At 50.8% G+C, this 27,962-nt stretch overlaps 1 protein-coding gene across 1 annotated transcript; it reads left to right on the top strand.

Annotated features, from left to right (window-relative positions):
* The first annotated feature begins 1,311 nt into the window (after positions 1-1,311).
* Positions 1,312-24,340, top strand: FAM167A (family with sequence similarity 167 member A). The gene is made up of 3 exons (XM_076332584.1): positions 1,312-1,449; positions 10,145-10,695; positions 21,511-24,340. Exons 2-3 carry the CDS (start codon positions 10,315-10,317, stop codon positions 21,772-21,774), a joined length of 645 nt encoding a protein of 214 aa, XP_076188699.1. The 5' UTR covers positions 1,312-1,449; positions 10,145-10,314; the 3' UTR covers positions 21,775-24,340.
* Positions 24,341-27,962: the final 3,622 nt, after the last annotated feature.

The raw sequence follows: 27,962 nt of genomic DNA, 5'->3' as shown, positions 1-27,962 counted from the left end.
CGCAGGGCGCCCGCTCGCCCTGTGCTCGGTGCTGTACAGACACAGCATCCAAATTACTGGGGCGGTCTGGGGCACCCCCGGTCTGGCTGGCATTTGAAGGGAGGTGGGAAATTCCAGCCCTGTGGTGCGGTTTGTAAGGCCCTTGTTGGGATGTTGGACTCGGGAAAGGGCTGTAAATCTCTCCCTGATGCCCATGGGGGAGAGGAGGGTCAGTTTAGGCAGGAGAAGGGAAGGGTAAAAAAAAAGGGAGGCTGTGAGGGGGTTTCTCTCACAAAAGCTGAATGTGGGAAGGGGCCTGGACGGTTAGGTGTCGATGGCCAACACTTAACCCTTCGCACCACCAGGTTCGCAAACACGGCCAGTGGTCCTGAGACACCAGAGGTGCAATAGCTGCATGTGGGGACAGATGTGTGGGATGATTTTGAGAGCTGTCCCCAGGCTTCGAGGGGTTAACCTTCAGCTCCTGGTGAAGGAACGAAACCCTCTCTGTCCCCTGCCTTTGCTTCTGGCCCTGAGTCAGCCAGCAGCTGGGGCACATGCCTCTATCAGTCCCTCCTTGGAAGCAGTTAAAATGGTTTCCAGCCCCACTGGGGGAGACGTGGGAGCCACAGGCGCTTTCCCAGTACAAATGACAGGCAAAGGCTGGTTTCTGAGCTGGTTTCTGTCCAGCAATGGATGGTGCCAGCAAGTGAGTACCCACGGTGCCCGGAGATACCCACCCCAGGACTTCCCGGAGATGCTGATGCAGCCTTGCAAAACTCCCCTCCACACACACGCTGACCCCTGGGCAAGCCGTGGCATCTGGTAAACGTTATCCCAAAGCTCTCCCGAGTGCCAGAGGACCCCAGGCTCCTTGGAGAAGGGCTCATAGCTCTCCGTGGCGTGCAACGGGAATAGCCGTGGGGACACCAGCCCCGTTCGTGTCAGGAAGAGCCACAGGCTCCTTTGGGAGTACACCAGCTCTCCGGGCATCTCCTGCAAGCCTTTTGGGTCCCTGCCCTCGACAGCACCCTTTCATCCCTGTTACCCACACCGAGGGCATTGCTACCCCTCCTCCCTCGTTTGGGTGTCGGAGTCGGAGGATGTTTAGGACCCAGGCTGTGCAGCTCCTCCCTTTCAGGTCTCTTCAGGGTTATTGCTTGGTGGGAGGTAGGTTCAGGGCTTGGTGGTATGAATGAAAGAGAGAGAGGAAATCTGGACTGAAAAGCTCAAACTGGAATAGCTCGCCTGTCTCCAGGCAACAGGCCTGACGCAACCGCTGGGGGAAAAAAAAAGTCCCTTAAATAAAAAAAAAACACACACACAGATTTCTGAGGCGAGACAGAGAGGAGGATGAGACAGTCTCCTGAAGGCACTGGTGACACTGCTCTGCAAATACCAAGTTGGAGACCCGAGGCGGAAGGAGGGAGCCAAGATGTCCGTGCGATCTTCCCTCTGACTCGGTCCCCCGTAAGTTTGTTGCTCGCGTTGGCTTGGCCGTGCTGGGGCTGGGGGGGATCACAGCCACCCTGGGGACACCCTGCTGCACCCAGGATGGGATCTGTCTGAGAGACACCCGGTGCTAGAGGGGACCCCCGGCTTTTCTAGCCCCGTGGGAAGGGGCAGCAGCAAGGACCAGGTCCCTGGGGAGCATCGGGGTGGGGGCGATGGGGACCCCGTGCACCGTGAAGTTCAGCACTGGGGTCTGGCATGCCGGCTACGACGTGGTGGGGCTGGGGGCTTGCATTGTGTCCCCCCCCCCCAAACCACAATCTCCTGCCTTGCCGAAATCCCCTGGAGATGGCTGGCACAGCGGCTCCCCGTTGATTGGGACGGACTGGAAATCAGGGCAGGGTTTGAGTCCTCCTTTACGATGAGGCTTGTGGATTTTGCTCTCAGCTGGGAGCGGTGTGGGGGTACTCACCACCTTCAGGGGGATTTTTCTGCACTGGATGAGGTGTAACGGGGAAGAGTCTGGCCAGGTTTCGGGACAATCACCTGTTGCTCCCTCTGCCCCCTTCCCGAGATTTGCAAGAGCCTTGGAAAGGTTTGTCAGCTTGTGCAGCGCAGACATAATGGGATAAAGCGTGGTGGCCTCGCAGGGCGTAGCTACCTTTGATTTTTGAAGCAGGCACTGTGTGCTGAGCAGAGCAGGTTTCCACCTGCTCAGGTCTGGCCCTTGCAGCTCATGTTAACACTGGGGGGGGGGGGGGGAAATCACCCAGAACTTCTTCACAGCCCTTTATAACAGCTTGGGGCTAATTGCTAAAATAATACCATCAGCCCACACCCCTCCCAGCACAAGCGCTTGTGCAACCCCAGCCAGCGCGCCCCGGTGCGATGCACATCCCTGCACCCACACCGCCCAAACCGTACAGCCTGCACCCTCTCTAGTCCATGCAGGCTGACAGGCTGACACCTCTCCCACAACAGGCACCCGCGCAGGGCTAAGGAGACCCCTCCCTATTTTCCTGTGATGCTCCCTGTATTATTCGGCACTGCTCTGCCCTTCGCAGCTTTTCTACATCAGGGACCTCAGTGGAGGGTGTGTGGGGGGGTGGAAGCGGATGAAAACCAAGTGCCTTGTTTCCAGTGAGGAGCTGTGTCCGGCTGGTACCGTGTTATCTCGGCTTTGTCTGCTCACCCCCCGTATCCTATGGACTCCCCACTTTTCAGTGGGAACAAGCCTGTTTTGGCTGTTACGGGTTTTCTCTCTGCCAGCCATCATTTCAGCATACTGGGGCGGTTGCTGTTATTTGCATCTCAGGTCTCCTCCGCTTTCAGATGCCTATCGCAGTGGTACCTCTTCACGGGGGGGATCTGTACAACACAAAAATAAAGCAGAATGGGAGGGATTCGGCTTCTCCCGGGCTCTGGGCTTGCAATAGCTCCGCAGCCATTAGGTGTTTGCAAAATGTAGCAGAGACACTGCAGAAAAAAAAAAAAAAAAAAAAAATAAGCAGCCTCAGAGTAATGTAGCCTTTCTGGGGGAAGGGAGTGGGGGTCTGTTTGCAACCAGCTCACCTTAAATAATATTAAATAACAAAGTGCAGCTCAGCACTGGGAGAAGGCAGGTCCGAGTACGGAGGTTGTATGATCATTGCTCGGGCAGCCCCCAAGCCGGGTAATTGGATGGGACAGGGAGCATGTAAAGGGGATTAGGGGATTGCCGGGGGGCTGACCCCGCTCCCCCAATCACTTTAACCTGGAGCCTCGGGGTCTCGAGTGGGAGCTGGCCCTGGCGCTTGTCTCTGCGGGGTGTCAGCTCAGTGCTGGGCAGAATAAAGCCCAGCAAAGCCGGAAAGAGGGTTTTTTTTCTGAAAACATACCCTTCTGCATTCCATGATGCATTTAGGGAAAAATAACTCCCTGTGCCAGTCTCCTGGGAAGAGAGCGTTTCTCAGCCTGATCTGGCTCATTCCCAAGGAGTCCCAGCCCTTCGCATTACCGTGGTTGCACAGGCACAGAGGTCCCTGCCTGCTCCGTCTGCTCTCTCCTTGCTGAAACGTGGCGCTGGTTGGGGTGGCAGCAGGGAAAATAAGGGAAGGAAGTGGCTCTGCCAAACCACAGGTCCTTCAGGGGCATCTCTGGGGACAGGTTAGGCGTGTCACCTCCAGAATTAGGTCCCAAAAAGCTGCTAGGACCCTGGGGCAGCGCATGGAGAAAAAACCCTTGCCCAAAATCCGTGGCTCCCTTCACCTCAACAGACCTTACCAGAAGATGACTAGGGTGGACAGGGTGTCTTCACCAAGAGGGTGTAAACTTGCCTTTGCTGCTGCTGCTTAATCCTTTTCCCTCTAAGATTAATTATAGCTGGTTTCAGCTGATGGGCTGAGAGCATTGACCCCCTCCAGCCTCCCAGTTTACAAATGCTTCCCACTCACTGGAAGACTGGTGTGCGGGAATGCCAAATATCTGGCAATGCCCGTCTTCATGCAGGATTTCCACCTGACCGCTGGAAAGATCGATGGGATCTGAGCTGGTGTGAACACGGAGCTGCCAGGGTCCATCTAAAGCAGGCAGCAATTTCAGTCCTGCTTCCTCAAAAGGAGCCTGCTTGATGTTGTGCAGGGGAGGCAGGGAGGGACAAGATGCAGCTAGGCAGGAAGGGACAGATGTATTTATTGAAGCAGGTTCTGACTCTACTAGTGATGCTGGAGATCAGCCTGAGAGAAATACCTTAGGGCAGGGAGTGCAAACTGTTATCTCTGCACTTCTGCTCCGCTCCTCTTGTCAGGATGGCGGATTGGCTGCAGCCGCCCACTGCTCTCCCCTCCTCCCTTCACTGTGCTGTTTGGGGGGTCTGTCTGGGGGTCATTTGGGCAGCAAGATGTGCCAGGGTGAACCCTCACCCTGCTCCAGGTCACACATGAATGGAAAGCCCCATTTCTTCCCTCTTGCCCCTGTGTATCTGTGAATGCCACGCCTAACCTGTCCCCAGAGATGCCCCATGGTCCACACCTGAAGGGCTGAAGCAGCAGGACGGGCTGCTTCCCTGCTGCTGACCTTAGCATCCGAGTTGTCTGGGAGGTCTTCTAGGGGTTTGTTCGTGGCAGTTAATGGGCAGGAATATCCAGGTGCACTCAGGATCCCATCAGGCCAGGTGCTGCACCCGTATCTCAGCCCACTGCATGGGGCAGCTCTGTGACCACCTCTCCAAACTTCTGCAAGGGCATTGCATTCTGGATCATTCCAGGGCCAGAAACGCGGCTCCTCCCTGGGCTTTTGTCATGTATTAGGCTGGAAGTCAGATCTCTGTGTGTGTGAAGGGACACAGCCAGCATGGGCAGCCCTGCAAAGAGGTCTGAAGGAAGAGTCACCAGACCTGAACCTGAGCTCCTGCTTATGACGCCCACCTTGGTCACTTTGGCGTCTTCGTCTTGCCCCTGGAAGAAAGGCCAAGCTCACAGCCCACATGAGTGTGGCCAGGAGGTCTCCATGGACACTAGGTCCAGTGGGCACTAACTGAGGGCTGGGGGCTCTGCCATAACTCCTCCAGCCTTGCGCGGACAGACCCCCTTCCGTCCTGCCCCAACCATTCTGAGCAGGCAGAGAGCATCTGATCCTGACAGCACCAATTTCAGCAGGAGCCTCTGCCCTGGAGGGAGACCTGGCTTCAGAATCGGACAGATCTTCAGGCTGCTGAAGTCTTCTCTTTTTGGGGGGAGGGAGGCTGAAGGTCACTTTGGGACAAGCAAGAAAGGCATTTGGGAACCAGATCAGTTTTCTGCAGGAGCAGATTTCAGGTGCTACAGAAAGGGATCGGGTGTCCAAATGCTGGATAATATAACCCAGGGAGACTGGCTCTCCTCTCAGTCTGTGGGATGGCCAGGGGAGTGATTTGCTCTCCATCTCTGTAGGAGCCTTGTGTAGAGCAGCGTGCTACAGCCGTGCTGCTTGGGGGGGCTGTGGCAGAGAACCCCAGGGTGAAGAACAGCCCAAGGCTCACCAGAGCTCACATGGCACAGCAGCTCCTCTCCTGAGCGAGGTCATTTTGGCATGGGGAAAGGAGTTATTCATGTGCAGCCTCCCTGAAAGGGAACCACCAGCTCCAGGGAGCTGCGGTGTTGTCCCAGATGGGTCTCACCTCCCTTCATCTGCTGCCCGGGGCCTCGGTGTCTCTGCTGCCTGGAGGATGCTCTGGAGCCTCCATCCACCACCGTGCAGCAGTCGGAGTCCTCCCTTACTCCATTGCTATGGCAACCCCCTTGCACAGGCATCTCCTCCTCGCTGCCCCGCTGCCAACCTGCCGCAGACCTCCGGGGGGGGGGGGGTGTGTCAGCCGTCCCCACCCCATCCCCATCTTTTTTCTGTGCTGAGAAGGAAAGCAAACACGGCTGTCCCTGCACGGAGTATGCACACCGGGCACCGTCCCCCCACCTCTTGCTCCACCTCGGTATTACTTCAGCCTGCTGTTTCAGGCTCAGGGTCCTGCTTACTCACTAGGACCTACAGAGGTCAATGATGATGTTAGCAGGTGCAATTTACCCTGGGGTTTTCTTCTGTAGGACATCAAGGGATGTCTGCATGGTCCACAGGGTGACACCTATGCAAATCCTTGGAGCAAATGCCTTGCAAACAGTCAGGGGATCCGTGTCCCAAACTCCCTGGATCATAGAGGGTGTCCCTGCACTGATTATAGTCAGAGCATGGGGACCCAGATGAGATGGAGAGACCTGAAGGTGTACCAGAGGTGAATCTCTGAAGATCCTCAGAGCTTTTTTCCTGAAGGCTGGTTGCATGAACTGCCTACTCAGTGAGAGGGAAATTGAGGCATAAAAGGGGCTGAAGTGCCTTTTGAAGGTCATTAACAGGCTGAACCATTACCTCTGTCCTGTTTAACCCATGCCAGAAGTGCCATGCGGTCACCCCTTCATCCTGCAAAAGGACTTGCCTTGGCCTGGGCTTTTTCTCATTCTGAGACTGTTTTTTCTTCTCAGAGACTAGATAAGCAGAGTAATATAGACTCTTACAATCACTGCTGCTCCTCTGTAATAAAAAATGATATTACAGTAAGCTGAAGTCCACGAGGATCAGCGAAGGGAGCAGAATAATTTGCTCCCCACACCTCTGCCTGGGCTGATAGTTGTATTTATTCTGCTTTTTGCATCTCATTTCCATCCTGAGTGTTTCTCCCTTCTTTTTTTTCTTTCTTCTCTTAGACATCTTGCTCCCCAGCCTGTGACCTTCCAAAGCACCGTGTGTCCTTATTTACAGCCCTTAATTTAACAGGCTGTACCTGTGCTGCCCTGGTCCAGCACATACCAACTAATGCTGCTTCGTGAATGCCTCATGTTCAAAGCTGACCAGGGCACAGAGAGCTGATGGGGAAGGTGCAGATGTATAAAACTTCTCAGGCATGTAAAACTCCCACAGGGTAAAAGGCTGTGCCTAGCATCATTTTGTGCAATCTCCCTTTTGACCGTGAACAGCATCTGAATTTATTGTTATCCATCACCAGTGACAACAAAGCAAAGCTTTTCTCACCCCCCTGTACATGTCCCTGTGCCTCCTAGTACTTGCCCCATCACACCTGGTTTGTCAGGGGATGTTCACATGGGTCTCCTGATCCCTTGCTCTAATGCATGGGCAGGGATGTCTGGGGGGGTGTGATGGGGACAGGTCTACTGCATCTGCTTTAGGGTTGGAGGAATGGCTGCAGTGGGAAGTCATGGTGGCAGATTGTGCCACTGGACCCAGTTTCTTAGAGCGTAGGACACCCCACGAGCTTCACAAGGTGTGTCTGGCATGGGAGAGAGCAGGATTTGCAGTTGCTGACCCACAACCGTGCAAAAGCCAAGCCTCAGGGCATGCCAGCTTGGTGAGTCTTGGAGCGGTAGGACTTCACACCCAATCCAGTTTGACAGTCCTGTTATTTATCCATCCTGGACGTATGCTTCTGCTAATCCCTTTGTATTACAGCTTGCAGGGTAGGTCAGTTAAGCTGACTTCTCTGATGGACACCTAACCCAACAAAGAAATTAAAGGTTTTTTTGTTGTCTCGGTGTCCTGATGTGTCCTTGTGCCTTCAGGATTGATAGGATTAATGCAAGGGAAGGGGGAAACCCCTGAGCAAAGGATCTTAGTGAGGTGGGAGCAGACCCTCACCCCATTTTAGTGCCGAACTCCTGTTACCCCTAATTAGGCATGGCATGAACACCCTGAGCCTGGCAAGTGTAATAATGAAGACAAATCAAGGGTTAATCACTTAAATTCCCTTGCACAGGCCAGCCTAGGGGGAAACTGAGCCTGGGGCAGGGAGACTGGGGGTCTGTTGATTTGAGCCAGAGGTCAGGTTTGTTCCTGGGAATCAGGTAGCTCTCAGGCAGCAAACAGGTTTGTATTACAGCCTCGCACTCAGATATTTTTCACACGTTTACCACTTTCAGATCTCTCTTTCTACAGCAGGTCTTTGACCCAAGTCCAAGATATTGATAGGAAATTGGAGGTGGCTCCTTTCTGTCATTTTTGAGTTTGGACAGGTTGGGGAAGAGACGTGCCTATTTAGGGGATGTCCCTACAGAGTGAATGAGAAGTTTCGTGTTGCACCGTGGAGGAGGTGAAGGATGGGTTGGATTGATGCCACTTTTAGGGTAGAAAAATCAAATCCCTCCAAAGCTGCTGGGAGGTGGTGACGGGGAGGGGGAGATGGCAGCGGGGTCGTGACAAAGGGGATGCTCCAAACTGCTGTCCTGTTTTCATGGCCCAATGCTGTAAATGCTAACTGAGCTGTACCCAGGGCTCAAGTAGCAAGGGACTTTTCCACCCTGAGGATGTTATACCTGCTGAAGGCACAAGACAACAGAGTTTGTGGGGGGTCTGCTTTGTAGCGGTGGCATTCAGAAAAGTCAGCCTTACAATAAAAATAGTATCTTTGCTAGGGGTTACCAAATCCAGTAGCCCAGTGTGGAGCTGCAGCAGACTCTATTGGGCTGCTGGTTTTGGCCACCCCTCGCAATCTCCATCTCAATGGACAGAAAAAAAGCTCAGAGGTGAGGTCTTTAAAGTCATTAGGTGTTTCCCTTTATTGATTTCGGTAGGCTGGAGCTGGAGGCAAGTGAAATTCATTGACACGCCCTCAGCTCTGCAGAGCATCCGTGCAAGAGCTGGTGCGGGACCTGACTCTCCAGTGGGGCAGCCCTCTGCTTTCCCCTCCATATGATCTATTTTTCAACAGAAGAAGGAAAATTGTTGCTGCTCCAGGCATGAGAACTGTTGGCTTCAACCTGACATACTCTCTGCGTTTGCTCCTGCTCACCGTAAAACTCTCATTAACATAAATAGGAGCAGGAACAAGACCGCAACATGACTAATTCTCCACCCCCAGACTGTCTGTGTGTATATTATCAACTCCTCGTTCAGCTCATGTGCCTGCACACAATTGTGGGATAAATCTTGCTCTCTGTTGGTGTTTATTTTCAATTGAATCTTCTTACTGAAAAGGTTCGAGAGGCATAATTATGGTCTGGATTTCAGAGTTACACACATCTTTGTGGGCGCAAATAGCAGGGAAAAGAATGGCTGAGTAACTCATATTGTTGTGGTTTAGTGCATCGAGCTAGAAAGCTGCATACGTCCTGGCCGGTCTTTCTGGGCATGTTACCAGGCAGGTAAAAAAGTATTTTGTTTTGTGTTTGACGTGTAGACGAGAGCTCTGGATCTATTCCTAGCTCAGCCATAGACGAGCATACAACCTTGAGAAAGTCTCTTATCTGACCCTACCGTCAAATGAATGCAGAAGCTGCCTGAGCTTAACTCTTGCGGAGTTTTGAGAGTCCTGTGTCCCACCAGGTCCCACAGAGGCAGGTTTGGTAGGCCAGCTTTGGCCATGGGCATAGCTTCTCCAAGTCCACAGCCCAAGGCAGGAGGAGCTAGGAGTTTTCCCAGGGCTCTGTGCTAGTTCTTCCACCAGGGTGTTTTCAAGGCAACCACTGGGACCATTCCTAGTGGGCAGACTGGACTTGTCCAGTGATGGAAACCACAAGTCCAAGTCTCCTTGAGCTCAGGCATCTGAACCCAAAACGTGCCAGCACCACAGTTACTCCCACACTTGGCTGGGGACCATACTCCTGCCCTGAGCCTGCTGGACAGGAGGGAGATTAATCTTATGGCTGCAGATTGGCAACTTTAGCAAAATTAGACCTAAACACAAATCTGTAAAACTGAGGGAAAAAAAAAACCTCACTTTTCCCAGCTCTCCTTTTGGCTCAAACTCTTGGGAGAAGTTTGGGTTGTCCTACTTCACCTGGTCCTGTTTTGCCCAAGTGGAAAGATGTAGGTTTGACAGCCAGGAAATCAGCAAAGCAGCGTGTATAAACACCCTGACCCCCAGCAACAGTCATTGCTGTCTCCAGAGGACGTTGGGTTGTAGATACAGATCCAGAGGGGTCTGTGAATGTGTCCTGGCCTCCTTGGAAACCCTTTCAGGGCCCCCTGAGTTAAGACTGGAGATGTAGGTAATCAGAGCTTCCCTAAAAGCCAGAGCCTGTCTGTTCCTGCCCCAAAAGCAGTCAGATAGCTGAGGTGAGGTAACACTCCCCAGGAGCACCTTGGCACCATGCCTCTCCCAAAGCCCTTGCTCCCTCCACTGCAGCAGGAGCCGTCTCTCCCTTCTTGCTCACTTGTCCTTCTCAAACTGGAAACCAACCATCTGCTTTTCTTCCAGGTGTTCATCCAGGGCCAGCGTGGTGCATGAGCAGGAGCCACCACCACCGCAGCTGTCCTCCAAGGGGCTGTGTTTGGCACCCCACAGGAGATGGTCCAGCCCTGAGGGTTTCCCACCTCCATCCCTGGCCCTTTGCAGCACACCCCTATGCCATTTGACTCCCAAAGAGGATGTCTCTACCCAAAATCCAAATAGAAGAGGTGCTGGACAGCACAGATGCTGGCTCTGGAGGTGCTGCTCCTCCTGATGACCACCTGAGGAGCCTCAAGGCGTTGACGGAGAAGCTGAGACTGGAGACCAGGCGCCCGTCCTACTTGGAGTGGAAGGCAAAGCTAGAGGAGCAGGCATGGAAGAGCCCCCAGCCAGCAGGAGAAGAGGAGGAGGAGGAGGCGACCGAGGCCAAAAAGGCCACGGGGGAGACTGTCCCTTTGAGGAAGGCGCAGCTGCATCTCAATGGGAGCCCTGCCCAGGACAAGGTGACTCTTACCTCAGGGAGAATAGGTGGCTTTGAGAGCATTGACGAAGCTTTGACGTGGCTCAGGAAGGAACTGGTGAGTGGTTTGCTGTCCCTGTTAGATAGCACACTTTTTCAAGAGGGGAAAAAAAAAAGGGAATGGGGAAACAAACGACTCCTTGTTCCTACCTGCCTTCAGCCCCGGGTGAAAAGGCAACAATCAACCGTTGCATTTTCTGTGGCTGGTGGGAGCAGGAGCAGCCAGGAGCAGAGAAGGGAAAAGGCAAATGTCAGAGCACCCATAACCTCAGAGAAGGAGCTGGGTCCATCTCAGCATCCCTGCTGGCATCCAGCAGGCTGGGGAAATACGGTAGCTTGCCCTGGTTAGGACTTCTTAGCAGTTTGCCCCCTCCCCTGTTTCTCTAATTATATCTCAACACTCAGATGAATACTGCAGGTATGAGTACACCATGAATACGTGGGCACTGCTGGTGCAATAGCCCTTCTCTGATGGGCATCACGAAGGGATGCTTCATCAGAAGCGTGACTAGATCCATCCCCTGCATCTGCCCTTGCAGCTTCTGGCTGTCAGTGGTTTAGCAACTCCCCCAGCGGGAGGTTGTATGCTGACCACTGCATTTAACATGCATTAGCGGATCTAACCTCCAAGTATTCGCCTAATTCTCCCTTCTTCTTTTTTTTTTAACTCATGACTCTCTGTAAGGTCTTGTGGAAACCTGCTTCCCCCAAGTCATTTCTGCACGGTGAGACCAAGTGCTTCCTTTTATTTCAAACTGTTGTGGAAACCCCTTGTTATAACCATGTCATATCTAATGAATAATATTCCTTTTTCCGCCGTATGCCAGAACCTTATCTCAGACCTTTCCTCATCCAGCTCTTACAGGTTCATCGTCTGTTGGCTCCTGCTTCATTAGAAGCTGGTCCGCATTTCTGCCATCCTCCCATCCCAACCTTGGGCCCTATCTTACACATACGTTTATTTCTGGTAGTTATGAACTGGTAGTTTCACAGAGAGGAAGACAAGACAAAAATGCTACACCTATGCTAGGAAAATACACGGAGCCAAGGCATGGGTGCTGGAAGCTCATCTTTTATATGTTGTGTTGCTATCATGGTCTTTGGCACAAATTTGACCTGGGCCAAACAGCGCCGACCCAAGCAGCTCCCAACCTAGCTCAGGAGTCAGCACAGCCTGGGGATAATTCCCAGGAGGAAGTGTGGATGCGGCACATCTTTTCTGGAGGCCACAGGAGGTCAATAGGATGGACATGACCAGATCAGGGAAGCTGTTTTCAGGGCTGGAGAATGGGCCCCGGTGCTCTTCACAAGTGTAGGAGCAAGCAGACACCAAGACCACACTTCCCAGTGATCTTCCCTTCTCCTCATTGGAATGAAAAATCTTTATTATTTGGCCCACAGGACTGGAAACAGCTCATATCACGTGGCTTTGTGTCTGTTGCCTAATTGCAAGTTTGCCTGTGAGTCCCACCAGCATTTGCAACTGTGTTGACAGAAGAAATATTTGCAACGGGGTCCCAGGGAGCTGGGACATCACTTGCGGTTCGGATGCGCTTGTGAAAACGTTCCTGTGCAAATGCTTTGCTTTTGATAAGCACTGAAAGTCTTTGAGGAAAACTTCTCATGCAAAACAATGAATAATAGCTTTTAAAAATTCTCTGCAACTTTTACTTCAGATAATATTTATTTGTCAACTTTTTGTTGCTCTTGCTGTATTCGCCCACCTAGACTGATCTCTAGAGAAGTTATTTACAGTGGTGCTTCTGGATGTCACAGTTTTGGTGGTTGAGACGTTTCTGAGGACCATAGCTTTCACAAGGCGAGTGCAGTGCTTTCAGGAATCCAGGACTATGAGGAAGAGTTTTGAGCTGATCTCCTAAAATCACTCAGCACTCTGGAGAATCTCAGCTCCAGAACTGAGACCTAAATCTGGGTCCGTGCTTGCATCTGTGATGCAATCTTAAATTCACAGTGCACTTGATGTAAACCCCAAATCTCAAGATGCCAAAAGACAGTAAGAAGCAGATTTTCTTTCTCAGAGCCCCAGATTTTAAAAGATTTGGTTTGTTCCTTCAGTTTCTGCCCATGATGCACATATAAATTGTCTCAGAGTCTGATTTTACCCTTTAGACTGGGGTGTGGTATATAAACCACCATCTGACGAAAAGTAAAAGTTTAAATTAAAGAAGAAAAAGGGCAAAGCAAACCCTAATTGTTCCTCACTTTCCATTTTCCTGCCTCTTAATTATACTGGTCTTTGCTGGATCTGGACGTGACTCATGTAATTTAGAACAACCTCCCCAAAAGAGAGAGCATGTATTTGACTGACCACACAGCTAAATAGCTATGTTGGAGGCACTACTGTTGGGTAAGAGCTGCCGGCAAACAGTGAGAACACAGCGAGGCCGTCGCATCACAGGATGCTGGAACAAAAAGATGCATTTCACATTACATTTCAAGGGTGAAACCCAGGTTCTTTTCAAATAAAGAAACAAGATTCCACATATCCCAACACAGCCAGGATTTTTCCTTGTTTATCCCCATGTTGTGATAGTAAAGCAAACGGGAAGGCTTCAGAGCAGGATATGATTGTGTCTTAAGTTTCTACATTTACTTAAGGCAGGAGCCAAAGCCAGAAAGGGCAGCATCCCTCAGACAGCACCCTGCTCGGGGCAGCCAGGCAGGGGTCCAGCACCCCACACCTTGAGTAAGGTCACCCTAAGTGGCCAATCAATCCTTCTGGTCTCGTTTAACGTAGGAGACCACAGACCTGGGAGCACCACGCAACCCAGCCTTGCCCCAAGCAAGCGTGAGTGTCCTGGGCAGCTTTCTGAAGATCATCCAAAAATGATCCAGTAGTCACAGTTGGGGTGAAATCTGCCTCCACCACGCTGTCCTCTGTTGCAGGGTGAATTCTCCCCCACTCTACACAGTTCTTCATGAGAAGTCAATTAAGAGTATGTAGGATTCATCTATCCAATGAAAGGATAGATGGAGATTTCTATCCAGGAAAGAAGTACACCAGCGCATGTCCTTACTGAATGAAATGCAATGATGCAGGGCATGCAGCTCCATCACCCACACTGTGCAACCCTCATCACAGCTACCTAAACACAACGTGTTTAGGCAGGGGTCCAGCACCCCACACCTTGAGTAAGGTCACCCTAAGTGGCCAATCAATCCTTCTGGTCTCGTTTAACGTAGGAGACCACAGACTTGGGAGCACCACGCAACCCAGCCTTGCCCCAAGCAAGCGTGAGCGTCCCAGGCTAAACACAACGTGTTTAGGTTGGGTTATTTCAATAGCACGGCCCCAGCATGGTCTTGGCTTGTACCAGTTAGCACCCTGCCAAACAGTTAGAGCTTCAGGAGTTCGCACATGCTGGGGACTGTTCACAACATGCAATTTGTACGGGACCACCCAATTTTGGAATTAACTCTATCCCAGCCAAAACCAGTAGAGGTAGCAAAGTGAATTTAGTAGTATGTGTATGCCCAAACGTCTCCTTGGCCATGGCATGGGTTAGTTGCGTGGTCAAGTGACAGTCCAGGAGTGCCCAGCTTTAAAATTAAAGTTACCTGTAAAATCTGAAGCATTACTCCCAGTCCACACAAAAGGGGTCATCCAACGCTGCAAGGAATCTGCCTCCGTGTCTCCAGAGTCTGCTCTGGTTCAGGCTCAGCTAGGTTCAGGCTCCTCATGTTCAGAAGTGAAAGACAAACCCAAGGTCTTACTGTGCATCTGCTGTTCTCGGTCCTTCACCCCACTTGACCTGTCCCAGGACCTGATTCTGCCTGTTAAGCCCTGGCCCAGGTTTATAGGATTGACATATGCCCACTGAGCTCCAGCCAGCCACGTCAGCTGGGACCTGCTGAGAATCTGGCCCCAAGAAGGTGATTTATTCAGGCATGCAAACTCCTGCTCTTGTTTTTGCTCTGAGAGGCTCTGTGTAGGTGTACGAGCAAATTGCAGCACTCGGCATGTGCTGAGCTGCCCCAGGGCTGCAGCACTTCCCCCCCAATTCCTCCTGCCTCTTCTTTGTCCTCGTGTTTGCCTTTGCGCTGTCAAGTGTGGCTGCTCTTCATCAATGCTGAAAGTAAAGCCATCACCAGCCACGGAATGGTGACAGACCCAAGGATCAGAGTGGTCAGACTGTATTTTCTTCGTTCATGAAATGTGTCAGAACAAATGTTTACACGTTCTAAAATTAAGCCCTCAGAGTCCTCTTCCTCCTAAATGTGGTTAAAGAACAAAACTCTGCTGTGAACTGGGACATCTTAGGACAGTTCTGACTTTGTCCCAGTAGGAAAATGCGTCTTCCATCTCAAATTCACCCATGTTTGGCACTGAAATCTGACGTGTGTGAGCCAGAATGCACGAAAAGACTCTTGAAAAGGGACACAAATGTCTGATGCTTTCTCCTGGGAAATCGTAAAACACCTATGTCCTGTTGGTCAGACATTTATGATTGAATATTAACCGCTATTATCTCTGTTTGGGATACTGATGCTGGCTGAATAAGTACTTAAGTGAATTTAAACAACAATGCAGCACCAGAACAGTGTTGACATGAGCCTTGTTGCAGATTGCTCTGTGGTTGTTGGGAGGTGGAGAGGAGGAGGAGGAGTCTAGAGCACGGATATGGTGCTGGAGACTGGTCTGTGTTGGGAGTTCTCTGCTACATAGCAGGTCCAGGAAGGATTTGTCTGTATTTGCATTTAAAGCTGTGAAAGGACATGGGCACAGGCACTGGAGGGGGGTCATCTCTACTGTTAAACGGCTAGAACCGGGGCACAGTTTAGGAGTTACCACAGAATAGGACCATCCCCAAAGGGCAAGTTTGGGTGCAGCTACCCCATTTTGGAGAGAGAGGGAGTTTCATGGGGTGGATGTGTATTTATGTGCATAGCAGAGATGTAACTGCAGAAACATCTGAGAAATGCTGTGCTCTTCTCCTGTGTAAGCCCACGTGTAAGCCCACTGAGAAGTCCCTGTTTGCCTCGTTCAGATGCTGAGCTGCCAGGCTTTTCCTCTGGCAGTGGGCTTTGTCCTAGTTATATCATTCCCATTCCTGAATGCATTTTAGCACCCCTTAATTTAACAAAACCCAGAGGTAACTACCTCCCCCAGGAAAGGTAATATGAAGATTAATTCTGAGGGAGTCAACGCAGGCTAAACTCAACACTGAAGAAGGGTGAGATCTGGGACCCATGTCAGGCTCTGCAGGTGTCAGCTGGCAGAGGTATGCTGGGCTTTGGTGGTGTGTAACTCCCAGGCACTGCAGAAGGAGATGAGATACCTCGTTTGGGGCTGTGGGTTGCACCACAAGGGCGTGAGCATCTAAAATTAGCCGTGGCAGGGTGGCATCTGAGCACCTTTGAAGATGAAGCCTCAAACCAAAACACAGATTTAACTGACTTCTCTGAAGTGTTTGGCGAGGGTAAAATAACTGCCTTGTGCTTCTCCGTGCTTGAATCCAAGTGGCTGCACTCAGTGAGGAAAGCACCAGTTTAGATTCAAGTTTCTTTTGATCTTTAGGAAATAAAAAGGACTAGTCCCATGGGAGCAGCCTCTTCTCCACAGACCATCACCCTGAGCGTCACGGACCACAGACTGGGATGCTGCCCATGGGGCACTTCTCTTTTGGGAAGAGGTCCCAAGGAGCTCCACACCTCCACTCCATGAGGTGCTCTGTGCTGATACGTCCCCCCATAGCAACGCAGGGAGATGGACCACTGGCAATGGGAACATTATTGGTCTTCCTCCCTGTGACCATATGGTTAAGGCAAACTTGAAGACAAGTCTGGGTGACGCCCTGAGCTACTTCTACCTATTTGGGCTAAGCTACCTAGACTGGACAGCAGGCAAGGATGCATCCAAAACTTTCTCTCCCTCCCTTATATTAAACATCCCTGGGAGACTCTGAGGCTCAATCCAAACAGAAAATCCTTCCTGGGTTCGTAAGACTTTGGGCCTCTGTGGTCCAGCCTGGCAGCTGCAGTAGCTCCTCCTCCAAGGGCCTGGGTTTGGTTCCCCCTCCCACCTGGGGAAGTTCAAACCAACAGCATGCTCCAACCATGCAGATGAAAAGCAGCTCTTTGCCTGCTGGAGCTGGGCATGCAGAAAGAGGCAGAGTGTGTTAAAAAGTGGTTTGTGTGAGCAAGACATAGCTAAGGCTCCTCCTGCACTTGGCATGTGAGAATCAAAGGAAGCAAAATGCGTGGCTTCTGCTGGGTGCTCCCCATGGGTTTCTCCAGGACATTGCACAGCGTGTGTGGGATCATGCTGTCATCCCACACAGATGAACTGGTGCATCGAATTACTTTGTGGTGACCGGCCTTGTGGGTGAACTGTGTAAACCAAAAACCCACAGCTTCCCATGATGTGGCCCCTGTAATCCCATTATTTCTTTCCAGGAAGCTCTGGGGAGCTCTGCTGACCTGACAGTACTCCTTTTAAAAAGAGATCATTCATCATTTCTAGTGATGGTTTGGTCCTCAGCGTGGGACGAAGTGAATGCTTCTAGTACTCGTGAGGAGCCTCTGGGAAAGGGAAGGAGAATGAGGATTTCTGGGTTCTGACCCAAATTCTGCTAATATTCTGGGTGGTTTTGAACAAAGCAGGGTTTAATGAGACAAGTCCATGGAGGGAGGACAGGGTGTTTGCATCTCGAGCCAAGCCCCAATAATGAGTGGGAAGAGTGAGAGAGGCTATGCCCTGCAGAGCAGCCCACCCTTCCTGCCCACAGTGGGACCTTTCGTGCCCTGTCCCCTGCCCGGTTGTAACCCCATGGACCTACCTCCACAAGACTTGTCACCATGCAAGGAGCTTCCAAGCCCTCAGGAAGCCAAGGCAGGCTCCCAAGCACAAGCAGTGACTGTCCTCATCTCCTGTGCCACCTCCTCATTGTGCATGTCATCCTTTAGTCAACCATTGCCAGGCTTTGTTTCTCACCCATCCGCCTTTCTTTTCTGGAGGGCAGAAGAGGGCTTTATCCCCCTGGGAAAGCCTTGGCTGATGGTGCACATCTGACAGGTCGCCCCTGCTTCCCTGTTCAGCCCCAGAGCACAGCCAGGCAAAGGCTGTGTCTAAGATGGTGTCACAGCCTAGGTGATCAACGTAGTATCATAGAATCATAGGATCATAGAATCATTGAGGTTGGAAAAGACCTCTAAGATCATCGAGTCCAACCGTCGACCCAACACCACCATGCCCACTAAACCATGTCCATAAGCGCCTCATCTACTCGTCTTTTAAATACCTCCAGGGATGGGGACTCCACCACTTCCCTGGGCAGCCTGGTCCAATCTTTAACCACTCTTTCAGTAAAGACATTTTTCCTGGTATTCAATCTAAACCTCCCCTGGCGCAACTTGAGGCCGTTTCCTCTCGTCCTATCGCTTGTTCCTTGGGAGAAGAGACCGACCCCCACCTCGCTACAACCTCCTTTCAGGTGGTTGTGGAGAGCGATGAGGTCTCCCCTCAGCCTCCTTTTCTCCAGGCTAAACAACCCCAGTTCCCTCAGCCGCTCCTTATCAGACTTGTTCTCCAGACCCCTCACCAGCCTCGTTGCCCTTCTCTGGACACGCTCCAGCACCTCAACGTCCTTCTTGTAGTGAGGGGCCCAAAACTGAACACAGGGTTCGAGGTGCGGCCTCACCAGTGCCAAGTACAGGGGCACGATCACTTCCCTTCTACCTTAGAAGGGTGGTGGGTTGCCACGTTGCCCTCACCCTACAGGCCATTTGGCTGTGGAAGAGGCTGGTTCAGCAAAAGTCAGGGTCAGGAGGTCCAATGGGGGTAAGGAAGGCTGACTGGAGATTGAGCACCTGAAGGACATGCCCTGGAGAGCTTTGTCTTCCAGCTTGCATGAAAGCAAGACAGCTTCCTCAAAAAACAGGGAAAGCAAGAACCGGTCAAGAAGTGGAAAGTTGGCTTGCAAGGGAAAAATAGCAATTTCCAACTGACATACCTCAATACAATGGCATCATAATTAATTTTTAAACCCTTTTTGGTGGTGGTGTGGTTTTTTTATCCCACATCCCTCAAAGCATTTAATGAAAGCATTTGTTGACATTTCTTACATAGCTTGATAAACTGGCAAGAAAGAACGACCAAGGGTCAGTTCAACAACGCCCACGATTGCCTTCCTGGTAAAATGTCAAGTTGCAGCATTGTGAAACAGGGAAAAATATCAACAAAATGAATTTTTTTTCATTGCAACTCACGTGGGAGAAGAAAAACCTGCCGAGTGGCATTACTCTGCTGGGGGCACAGGCTATGAGGTCTGCAAGGAAACTGTTTTTTTGAAGAAGGTAAATGGCCACAACCCTGCCAGATTTCACGAGAGAGAGAGAGAGAGAGAAGTTCACTCTGAGATTTGTACAAAGGTGACTTAATCCTCTCCAGGCAACCAAGCTGGAGTCCAGTTGCTGGCTGAGAGCACCAGGCAAGGTCTTCCAGGGTGCCTCCATGGTGCAGGAGTGAGAAAAGCCTTGCTTGGCTTGGATTAACTTTCATTATACTCATGTCAGCTCTCAGCTTAGGCTCTGAGCACAACATTGCAAAGGGCTTCCCGACAGCTGCAGAAAACAGCTGAAGCAAAGCCAGGCTTCCCTCCAAGCCCTTCAACCTCCTAAGGTGGCTGCTTCGCCTTGCTGTGAGACTGGAAATGCTGCAAGGGGCAATCCCAACGTCTTTGGAGGCATCGCCTGGAGGAGGAGGGATTGTGTCACAAGCTAGAGCAACCCCGAGGCTGCTCTGGTTGACAGCCTTGTTGCAGCAGCCCCATGCATCAGGCATCAGAAATGTCTCGTGTAGAGATACCAGGGCCACCTGCGGAGCCTCCCAAGGGGAATTTTCCCTTCTCCCTTCCCTTCTGCAGCTTCATGTACGAGCCACCAGATCAGGAATACATTTACCCCCCACCCCCAGAGCTACATCTGTACTTGTAAACTAAACAGCTCTTTTTCAGGCCTGGAGGCAAACTGGTATGGTTTGGCCATGTCCATGCTGTTAAAATCCAGACAAGGTGGCTGTATCCCAAATGCCTATTGAGGATGAATCCCTCCATGTTAACTCCTAAAGACTGTCTGTCGGGAATTGCTTAGGATTGTGAAAGCTGGCCGCAGCTCAAAGGATGCCAGGACTTTGCTCATAATTGAGTGGAGAGACTTTGTTGCAATGCACTGTTTCATGTATTGCTATAGATGTAGTCTGCGTCTGTTTCCGAGCTCGTTCAAACCACAGGGAGCCAAGAAACCAGTAACGCAAATCAAAGGAGCAAGGTAAAGGATGGATTTGGGGTCAGGGCAGCTCCGCAGTGCAGCTGGAGATGAGCTCAGGGCATCGTCTCATGCACTGAGAAGTCGGTGAGGACAGCACATACCCGGGGAGACATTGGGAGGGAAAACAAACAAACCAATCAAAACCAGAAGCCTTGGTCCCAAGGGGTTCCTTCCAGGGCCAGTTCGTGTCCTGCAATGGAGGCAACACCAGGGAAAGAGGCAGGACATCGCATCGGGGCAGATGTAGGACTGTTTTCCAGCCAGTTTTGTTTCTTCCTTGTCTCCAGTAGTTAGAGAGAGATTTAAGCTGCAAGGTTTACTAAGAGCTGTTCGGCTTCTCTCCCACCACTCTCTTTTCTTTGTGGCTTGTGGTTTGTTGCTTTTCTGTGAGGAGGGATGTGGGGTGAGACGTGGGGATTATCTTCTTGGCATCTGCTGTTCTAGCTCTGCCTGTTTCTGTTCCCCAGACACAGGCTGATTTTTGCACCAAGTGTTCACCTCCTTCCTTCACCACCCCCAATATCCTGTGGCAATAAATTTTCTGCTTAATTATAAGTTGGAATTAAAAAAAAAAAAAGAAAAGAAAAAGCTCTTTTCTTTCATCACTTCTGAATCTTCCACCTTCCGAAGTTAGGTGCCAGCGGAGGAAAAAACCCTCCAAAACACTTAGCTCATTAGCTCATTAGCCTGCGGGATAGTTGTTCTCTCTCCTGTGGGAAACCGTGGAGGTCCCATCCCGAGAGCCACTTCAAATCGAGATAAGCCATGGGGGATGTGGAGGGCCGTGTTCCCTGCTGTCGTGAACCACCTCTGATTTATGCAGGCTGGAAACCCAGGCTGAGTATTTGGGGATCGGTTCTCTGGGGTTCTTCTAATTGGTCCTTTCCACCCCTAATTGCTACTTCTCACTATGGCTGCTCCCTTATGAGCAAAATTAATTTGGGCTTTGCTTAAGGTTGAGATGGAGGCTACGAAGCCTGCACTGATGGATACCTAAGCCAACAGCCTTGGCATGGCTGGCTTTAATTCCAGTTTCCTGGTGCTCCTGAAAACCTGAGCAGGCACAGACTTCCTGAAGGCTAAAAATTCATCATCCTGAGCTGGTATGTGACTGGGATGCATTGCTGGCTTGGAAGACCCCCGTCTCCCTCCCAGTTCTTTGCAATGGGGTAGCATCTCTAGATGAGTTACGATTCCAATGATTTGGTGCAGCCTCTAGCAGGGAGCAGCATGATGATCTTCTCCCAAGTAACTAGTGATAGGACAAGAGGAAACGGCCTCAAGTTGCGCCAGGGGAGGTTTAGATTGGACGTGAGGAAAAACATCTTTACAGAAAGAGTGGTTAAACATTGGAGCAGGCTGCCCAGGGAAGTGGTGGAGTCCCCATCCCTGGAGGTATTTAAAAGACGTGTAGATGCGGCGCTTAGGGGCATGGTTTAGTGGGCATGGTGGTGTTGGCTTGACGGTTGGACTCAATGATCTTAGAGGTCTTTTCCAACCATAATGATTCTATGATTCTATGAGCAAATTTGCTGTGCCCTTGCCAATACCCTCTTCCGTCCCCACACTCCGTCTTGTGTTCCAGGCAGAAATGCGCCTGCAGGACCAGCAACTGGCGAGGCAGCTCATGCGCCTTCGCAGCGACATCAACAAGCTGAAGATCGAGCAGACCTGCCACCTGCACCAGCGCATGCTCAACGACGCCACGTACGAGCTGGAGGAGAGGGATGAGCTCTCCGACCTCTTCTGCGACTTCCCCCTCGTGAGCTCCTTCAGCCTCTCCACGCCGCTCAAGCTCATCGGGGTCACCAAGATGAACATCAACTCCCGCCGGTTCTCGCTGTGCTGAAGTGGGGAAAAAGAGGGAAGGATGGGGGACAAAGAGAAAGAGGACTGGGCAGCGCCAGGGCTCTCTCCGCCTGACGGCTGGGCGAAAAGAGGCCAAAGAGGGGCAGAGGAAACAGGAGCAAACAGGGAACCCACAGCTGGTCTGGGTGGCAGGGCAGAGCAGCAGAGCGGGGCACTGAGATGGCACAGAGATGCTCATTGAGAAGACAGGCCCTGCACGGGGGAAGCATGGAGAGCATCTGAACCCAGCATGTGCATTTAGCCTGCTCCTTTGCAAAGTCCCTTCTCCTTCTCTTCCCCCCACAGTAACTAAGAGAACGCAGCTCCAGTGTGGCTGTTTGTACTCAGAAATCAAAGGGGGGGTGTGTCAACGATCAACCACAAAGCAAAGCAAAATCCTTTTTCCCTTCCCCTTTACCTCCTCCCAGGCTAGAGCCATCTCTTCAGAGTCACTCTCCTCCCTGGATGTCTCCGTGGGCTTCGATCCTCAGCCTCTGCTGGCCCAAGCACAGGGTCCATGGGGCTATTTTCAGGTAGGAAGCTGATTTCCAGTGGAAAGGAGCCCTCCCAGCGGGTGAGGGCCTGTGGGTTAAATGGTATGCGGCTCCAAGAAGTGGTGAGAAGATGTGTTTGTTGACTTGCTCCGCTGAGTCCAGTGTACTCTAGCTTAATTTTGCCTGTGGTATAGGTTGTGGACAGATCATGGACACATTTTTATAGAGACTCCAGCCAGCCAGAAGTCGCCTGTGTGCCCTAGAAGTTATACCCAGAGCAATACACGTTCCTGATCTTGTTGTCAGCAGTGGCCACAAGACACCGTGTGGTTACCCCCACAAGCAGTAAGGCAAAAGAGGGTAACTTACACCCAAGACATCTCATATCAGAGAAATCACCCCAGGCTGACATTCCCCAACAGCAGCACCAGCAAATCCTGGATCCTCTGTAGCAACACACATCCATTAAAGAAGGGAGCTTCAAGAGGAGAAAAGGGACTTTCATGTAATGAACATACAGTGTGACTATAAAATTAAAGGGAGAAATATTGCTGCGATGAGCTTTGGACCTCCAGCAAACACATGGGATTCCCTCCCTGCTTGGCAGTATGTAAGATGGATGCTATATTTTCTTGCCTTTCACTGCACACAGCTGCACACCTGCCTGTACGTGGCACGGAGGGCAGATATACCCGTGGTGTAGCCCAGCAAGGGCAAGGACTCAAGAGGTCTAGCCATGGCAATCTTGGGACACCTGGCACCCAAGACAGTCTGTCTGGAGGGAGCATGGGTGCCTCTAGGCTCTCCCTCCTGTGCCAACACCTCTCCTGACCATGTCTGAGCAGTGCAATCTCTCAACCCATCACCCCAGCCCAACTTTGCTCTCCGCTGCGTGCCCAAGCAGAGAGCTCTGCGGCTGAGTGAACGTGACTGTGTCCACGCAGCACTAGCCCAAGCCCCGGGGACGAGTGGGAGATGCAAGCCAGTGCTGAGCTGAAAGCTGTGTGGCTGTGTCGACGTGCCTGTACCTGACTGTGTCTGTAAGCTGTGTGTGTGCATAAGTTGTTGTGTGTGTGTGCACATTGTGAGCCCGCAGGATGCCTCTCTCGGGAGGTTGAGTAGTGGACCCACGTCTTTGTTCCCAAACGTGACGTGAACCAGAAGCCGATGACACTCTGCCGTGCCTGGGAAAATGCAATAGGGCTTCAAGACTTGGGGTTTCCACAGAGAGCTTACGTCGATGCAGAGAAGACAAATAACTCATCTGCCTCCACGGGTCTCCGTGCGAAGAAGAAATAAACATCACAAAGGGGTTCACAGCCACATGGGGCTGGGGACTGGCAGGGGACTCTGGAGCTGAGTTCAGCCCCCTATCTCCTATAGTACGTAACCCCTCAGTGATGCCTCCCCCTCCACTTCAAAGATCACTGGGTAGCGTTTCTTTCTGCTAAGGAAAGAGGTATTTTCGGCACTGGTGCTCTATCTATACCAGTAAGTTAATCATTGCCGTGCCTGGGTGCTGAATCTTGTGCTGCCCAGGCGATGAAGGTTTAATTGGGTTGTGGCCAGACTGTCAGTTGGCCTCTGGACAAGACAACCAGCCACGATGCTGTTTAGTTTACTAGTAGAGAAATAGCCTTATTTCCCCATGGACATCTTGAAAAAGAAAAAAAAAAAAAAACCCTCATTAAAATTCTTCTTTGTTTACTTTTTTAATTAAAAAAAATCAATTCATGTCCCACATGTTGATTTTCAGAGGCATATTCGATCAAAAGACAGCAATGATGACTTTCCAGTGAAAATAATGCCTTGGAAGAGGGGGACTGGTTCTCTCTAGGCTCAGCTAGAATCAGCTATAGGGTGGACCTGCCTTTGGGCTCTTGTCTGGTAGCTGAATGCAGGAGGTTAGTACAAGCACAGTCTTAGGAGTTCATTATATGTGGCATTAGAAATATCAGACGTCTGGGTTCCAGACATGTATTTTCTGCATTAAGTGGAATGAGGGATGGTTATAACTGCCAGCTGTTCGTTGAAATGCACAATTTTTTAATTATAAAATTATGTCTGTATTCATTTCTGCCTGTGGTCTCTCACTGTCTTCAGTGGCTCCAGCTCTGCCTGGAGCGTGGTTGGGGAAGCGCCAGTCTGGCGTGTTCAGGATTTACAGGTGTGCAAGGTTTCCAGTCAGGTTTCTCTATCCATACACAGCACTGGGACATTCCTACAGCTCCATCAGCAATTGCTCCGCCTTGCAGTCTGGAGGAGATGGGAAGAAATTAAGGTGGGAACACTTATTACGTATTTGGACAAAAATGTATGGGACAGAAAGCCAAAAAAAAAAAAAAATCACTCTTTTACGTTGGGTGCTGTTTTGTTAGTCAGCCGCTGAATCAAAAGTGGGTCCAGGCACTTAAAAATATATCAGGCTAGGGAAGAAAAATAAACAGAAGTATGTCTGATTTTTGCTGGACTTTGTTTAAAAAAAATGGGTATCGAAAGGTTGGGTGGGCCTTGAGAAGCATGAGTTCAGGTCACTGCTCCCCACAAAATTCCAAGAAAGGAGCCACCAGATCTCAGCTGTCTGCAATGAGATGATTTATAGAATCATAGAATCATAGAATCATTAAGGTTGGAAGAGACCTCTAAGATCATCGAGTCCAACCGTCAGCCCAACACCACCACGCCCTCGAGTGCCTCTTCCTCTCCTCGTACAAGTGCTTAGAGCCATGTCCCCTTTCCTGGATGACCTACGATGCCTGCAGAGGAAGGCTGGTGGCAACCAAGGTTGGCGCTTCCAGGGTCCATCCTGAAAACACCCTTTAATGAGACCATGTGTGTGGACCACTGAATCAAGGCCGTGGTGCCTTCATCTGGAGCACCAGTGGCATCGCGGAGGTGGCTGCTGCTCCATCTATTTGAAGCAGGGATCTACTGGACATTGATTCAAGGGTTGTCCACAGCCACCCAGCAGTGAGACATGTTCCTCGCTGAAATTAAAGAGCAAGTCTGAGACTAGTCCACGTGAATAATTAACTGCATTTTTAATTTAGATGGCCAGACTGGAAGACCATGGATCTCCCCAGGCTAACTAGAAGATCAAATTTCAGATTATTCTTTCTTGCCCCAAAAAGCTCACGTATATGCAAATTTTGGATGGGGGAAGTCAGGCTAGCATTCTAATTGATTACATTTTGCTTTTACTTAAAACAGTTCTAAAAATCTTAATTTAAAACTGAAACCATTAACACCTCATTTTCATTCAAACATTGTTTTGTAACAAACAGTCAAAGTATTTTCCCTGAAATAGCCTCAGTGAAACTTTTCCACTCTCTCTCTTTCAGTGGGTATCAGCCATTCATCCAGCTAGACCCAATCCTTGAAGTTCTAGTCATCCCAAAGCTCTATATTTTTTTCAGCATGAAGAAATCAGTTAAAAATTAATTGGCCCAGCTTGATTTCTGGCTTCCTTTGGGTCAATTAAGAGGAAGCACAAAGCAATTTTACACATTTTAACTTATGGTCAACTGGCCACGCTCCTTGGCATGGTCTGCCACGACGTACTGATGGACAAGACCTTGCTCGTCTGTCACAGCCCCAGCGCAGCAATGATGAACAGGGTCATTGTTCCTAGGAGGGTGTCTCGTTCCTCACTCTTTTGGCACTGGGAAGTGCTAACGTGTAATCAGTGAGTGATTTGTATTTTGACGTCTCCCACAATTGCTTCCATACAACCCTTAATGAAATTCAATAGAGAGATCATCACAGAAATGCCCCGATAGGTCCCACTTACACCGGGAAAGCCAGGGAATGACATGTTTAAGGACTTAAAGACTGAATTTTCAGATTTCCTTTGCTATACAGTATTTCAGCTGTCACAGTCTAACCTCTTTTATATATATATATGTGGAAAAAAAACCCAGCTGGAGTATTCCCAGCACCTTGTGGTTTTTTTTTCACAGACTGGCGCTGTCTGCTGAGTAGGTTTTATTTTAGAGCAAGGAAGACAGAAGGGGGGGGGGGAGAAAAAAAAGGATTGCAGGGAGGAGGTGGCAGGCTACACACCAAAACCAGAGTCAGACTTGCTTCCCTCGCTGCACATTTTACACCCAAGTGCCGTGTCTGAGGAGATACGTACAAGGCAGCGAGGCATCCCAAAACCTCAGGGAGAAATCACCCCTTGCGCATTGCTTATAGCCCAGCCGGCATCCAGAGGAGTCATGCAGCAGCCCAAAGGAGGAGCGGCACCGAAAGATGTGCAAACCGCTCCTGAAATCGTCACCGGTCTCCATGCTATCCGGGAAATCTGGAAAGCTGAATAACACCAGCACCTCCCTCCCCTCTCTGACCAGGGGACACCCCTGAACCTCGATGACCACGCTCACTCGTGTGAATCTGGGCCCCGAGCTGCAATGGTTGGATGTGGATTTTAAGGTAAGCGATAATCAGATTTGGGGCAAACTCTTGGTTTCAGGCTTTCATCTCTCATCTTTTCAATCTATTTTATGAAGAAGGACCAAGACACCAGCTCCATACACCCATCATTCAGAGCAGCCAAGACCTGGACTTGCCCCATCCTTGCAAAAGGTGGATGGTGCAGAGTCCCTGTGGTCCAAGCCTTGGGGCAGCCAAACCGTCATGGTCACCGTTGCCTTCAGCATCTCAGTGTGTTGCAAAACGCTCTGGGTCAGCCACCGTGAGAGGTCTGCAATGCTCAAGCGCCGAGACGTTGGTGGAAGATGCCCAGTGCTTCACCGCTGCCCCTTCCCCAACACCCCCTCTCCCTGGTGGCCGTCTCGGCCCCCTCCCCCACCTGCTCTCAGAAGGGGAGGAGGAGGATGGGGGCTATTACACAATGTTTTTGTTCCACTGACAATTTACCTCTGCCAGTTGGAACAGGCTGCTCATAAATTGCAGCTTTCTGGAGGGGTTTCAAGAGCTTTGCATTCTTAGATCATTGGAACAATGGGGTTAGGAAGGAGCTGCTCCAAAAATGCCATGTGCTGTGAGGGGATTTCTTTAGGATGGGGATTGCTCGGGGAGGCAGAGGGAGTTTCCCCCAACCGCTTTAGCTTGCAGCCTGTGTAGCTAAGGAGGCAACTCAACAGGAACCAGGAAGGTTGTTAACAGTGCTCTGCGGAGATCTGCAAATGTCAGCTCCTTCCTACCACCCCAAAAAGGTAGTTAGAACAATTATCCTTTGATTATAAGGTGGAAAACGAGACGTGGGATGCCCCAAGCTGTGCCTGCTCAGTCTGAGATATAGCCGAGGACCTTCTGGCCTTTAAGATGTGACCACCTTGGCATGCTCAGCATGGAAGCTGCTGGGACTGGGCTTTTAGACAAAAGCCTGTCCTGCGTGTGAATTAAAATTGGAAGCCTGTTGCAAGGCTTTTAACCAAATCAGAGGGATCGAGTTCTTAATGCTATTAAGCTCATCCTGTGAAACCAGCAGCTTGTTAGACTGCCCTGTCCCCCTTCCCGTGCTGCCAATTCCAGCCACGGCTTTGGTGGCTTTGGCGGCTTTGGCACGTGGCTTGCCAAGGGTTAGCTCTGCCTGCTCGATTGTCAGCGAGCATGGTGTTGGTCCAGTCCAGCTAGAACGGACTCAAACAGCTGACAGGTACGGCTCAGGAGTTAGTGTAAGCCAGGGACCACCCCCAGTAGGCAATCTGGGTGCAGCCACCTGCTTTGCGGT

Source organism: Aptenodytes patagonicus, chromosome 3 (assembly GCF_965638725.1).
Source record: "Aptenodytes patagonicus chromosome 3, bAptPat1.pri.cur, whole genome shotgun sequence".
NCBI lineage: Eukaryota > Metazoa > Chordata > Aves > Sphenisciformes > Spheniscidae > Aptenodytes > Aptenodytes patagonicus.
Note: the sequence above shows the minus strand (reverse complement) of the source record. Positions and strands in the feature narration are given on the sequence as shown.

Bases quoted from the DNA above. Each gene is read 5' to 3' on its own strand.
- FAM167A (XM_076332584.1), top strand. From the start codon at position 10,315: ATGTCTCTACCCAAAATCCAAATAGAAGAGGTGCTGGACAGCACAGAT. The intron at 10,696-21,510 runs GTGAGTGGTTTG...CTTGTGTTCCAG, and splicing joins CGTGGCTCAGGAAGGAACTG to GCAGAAATGCGCCTGCAGGA.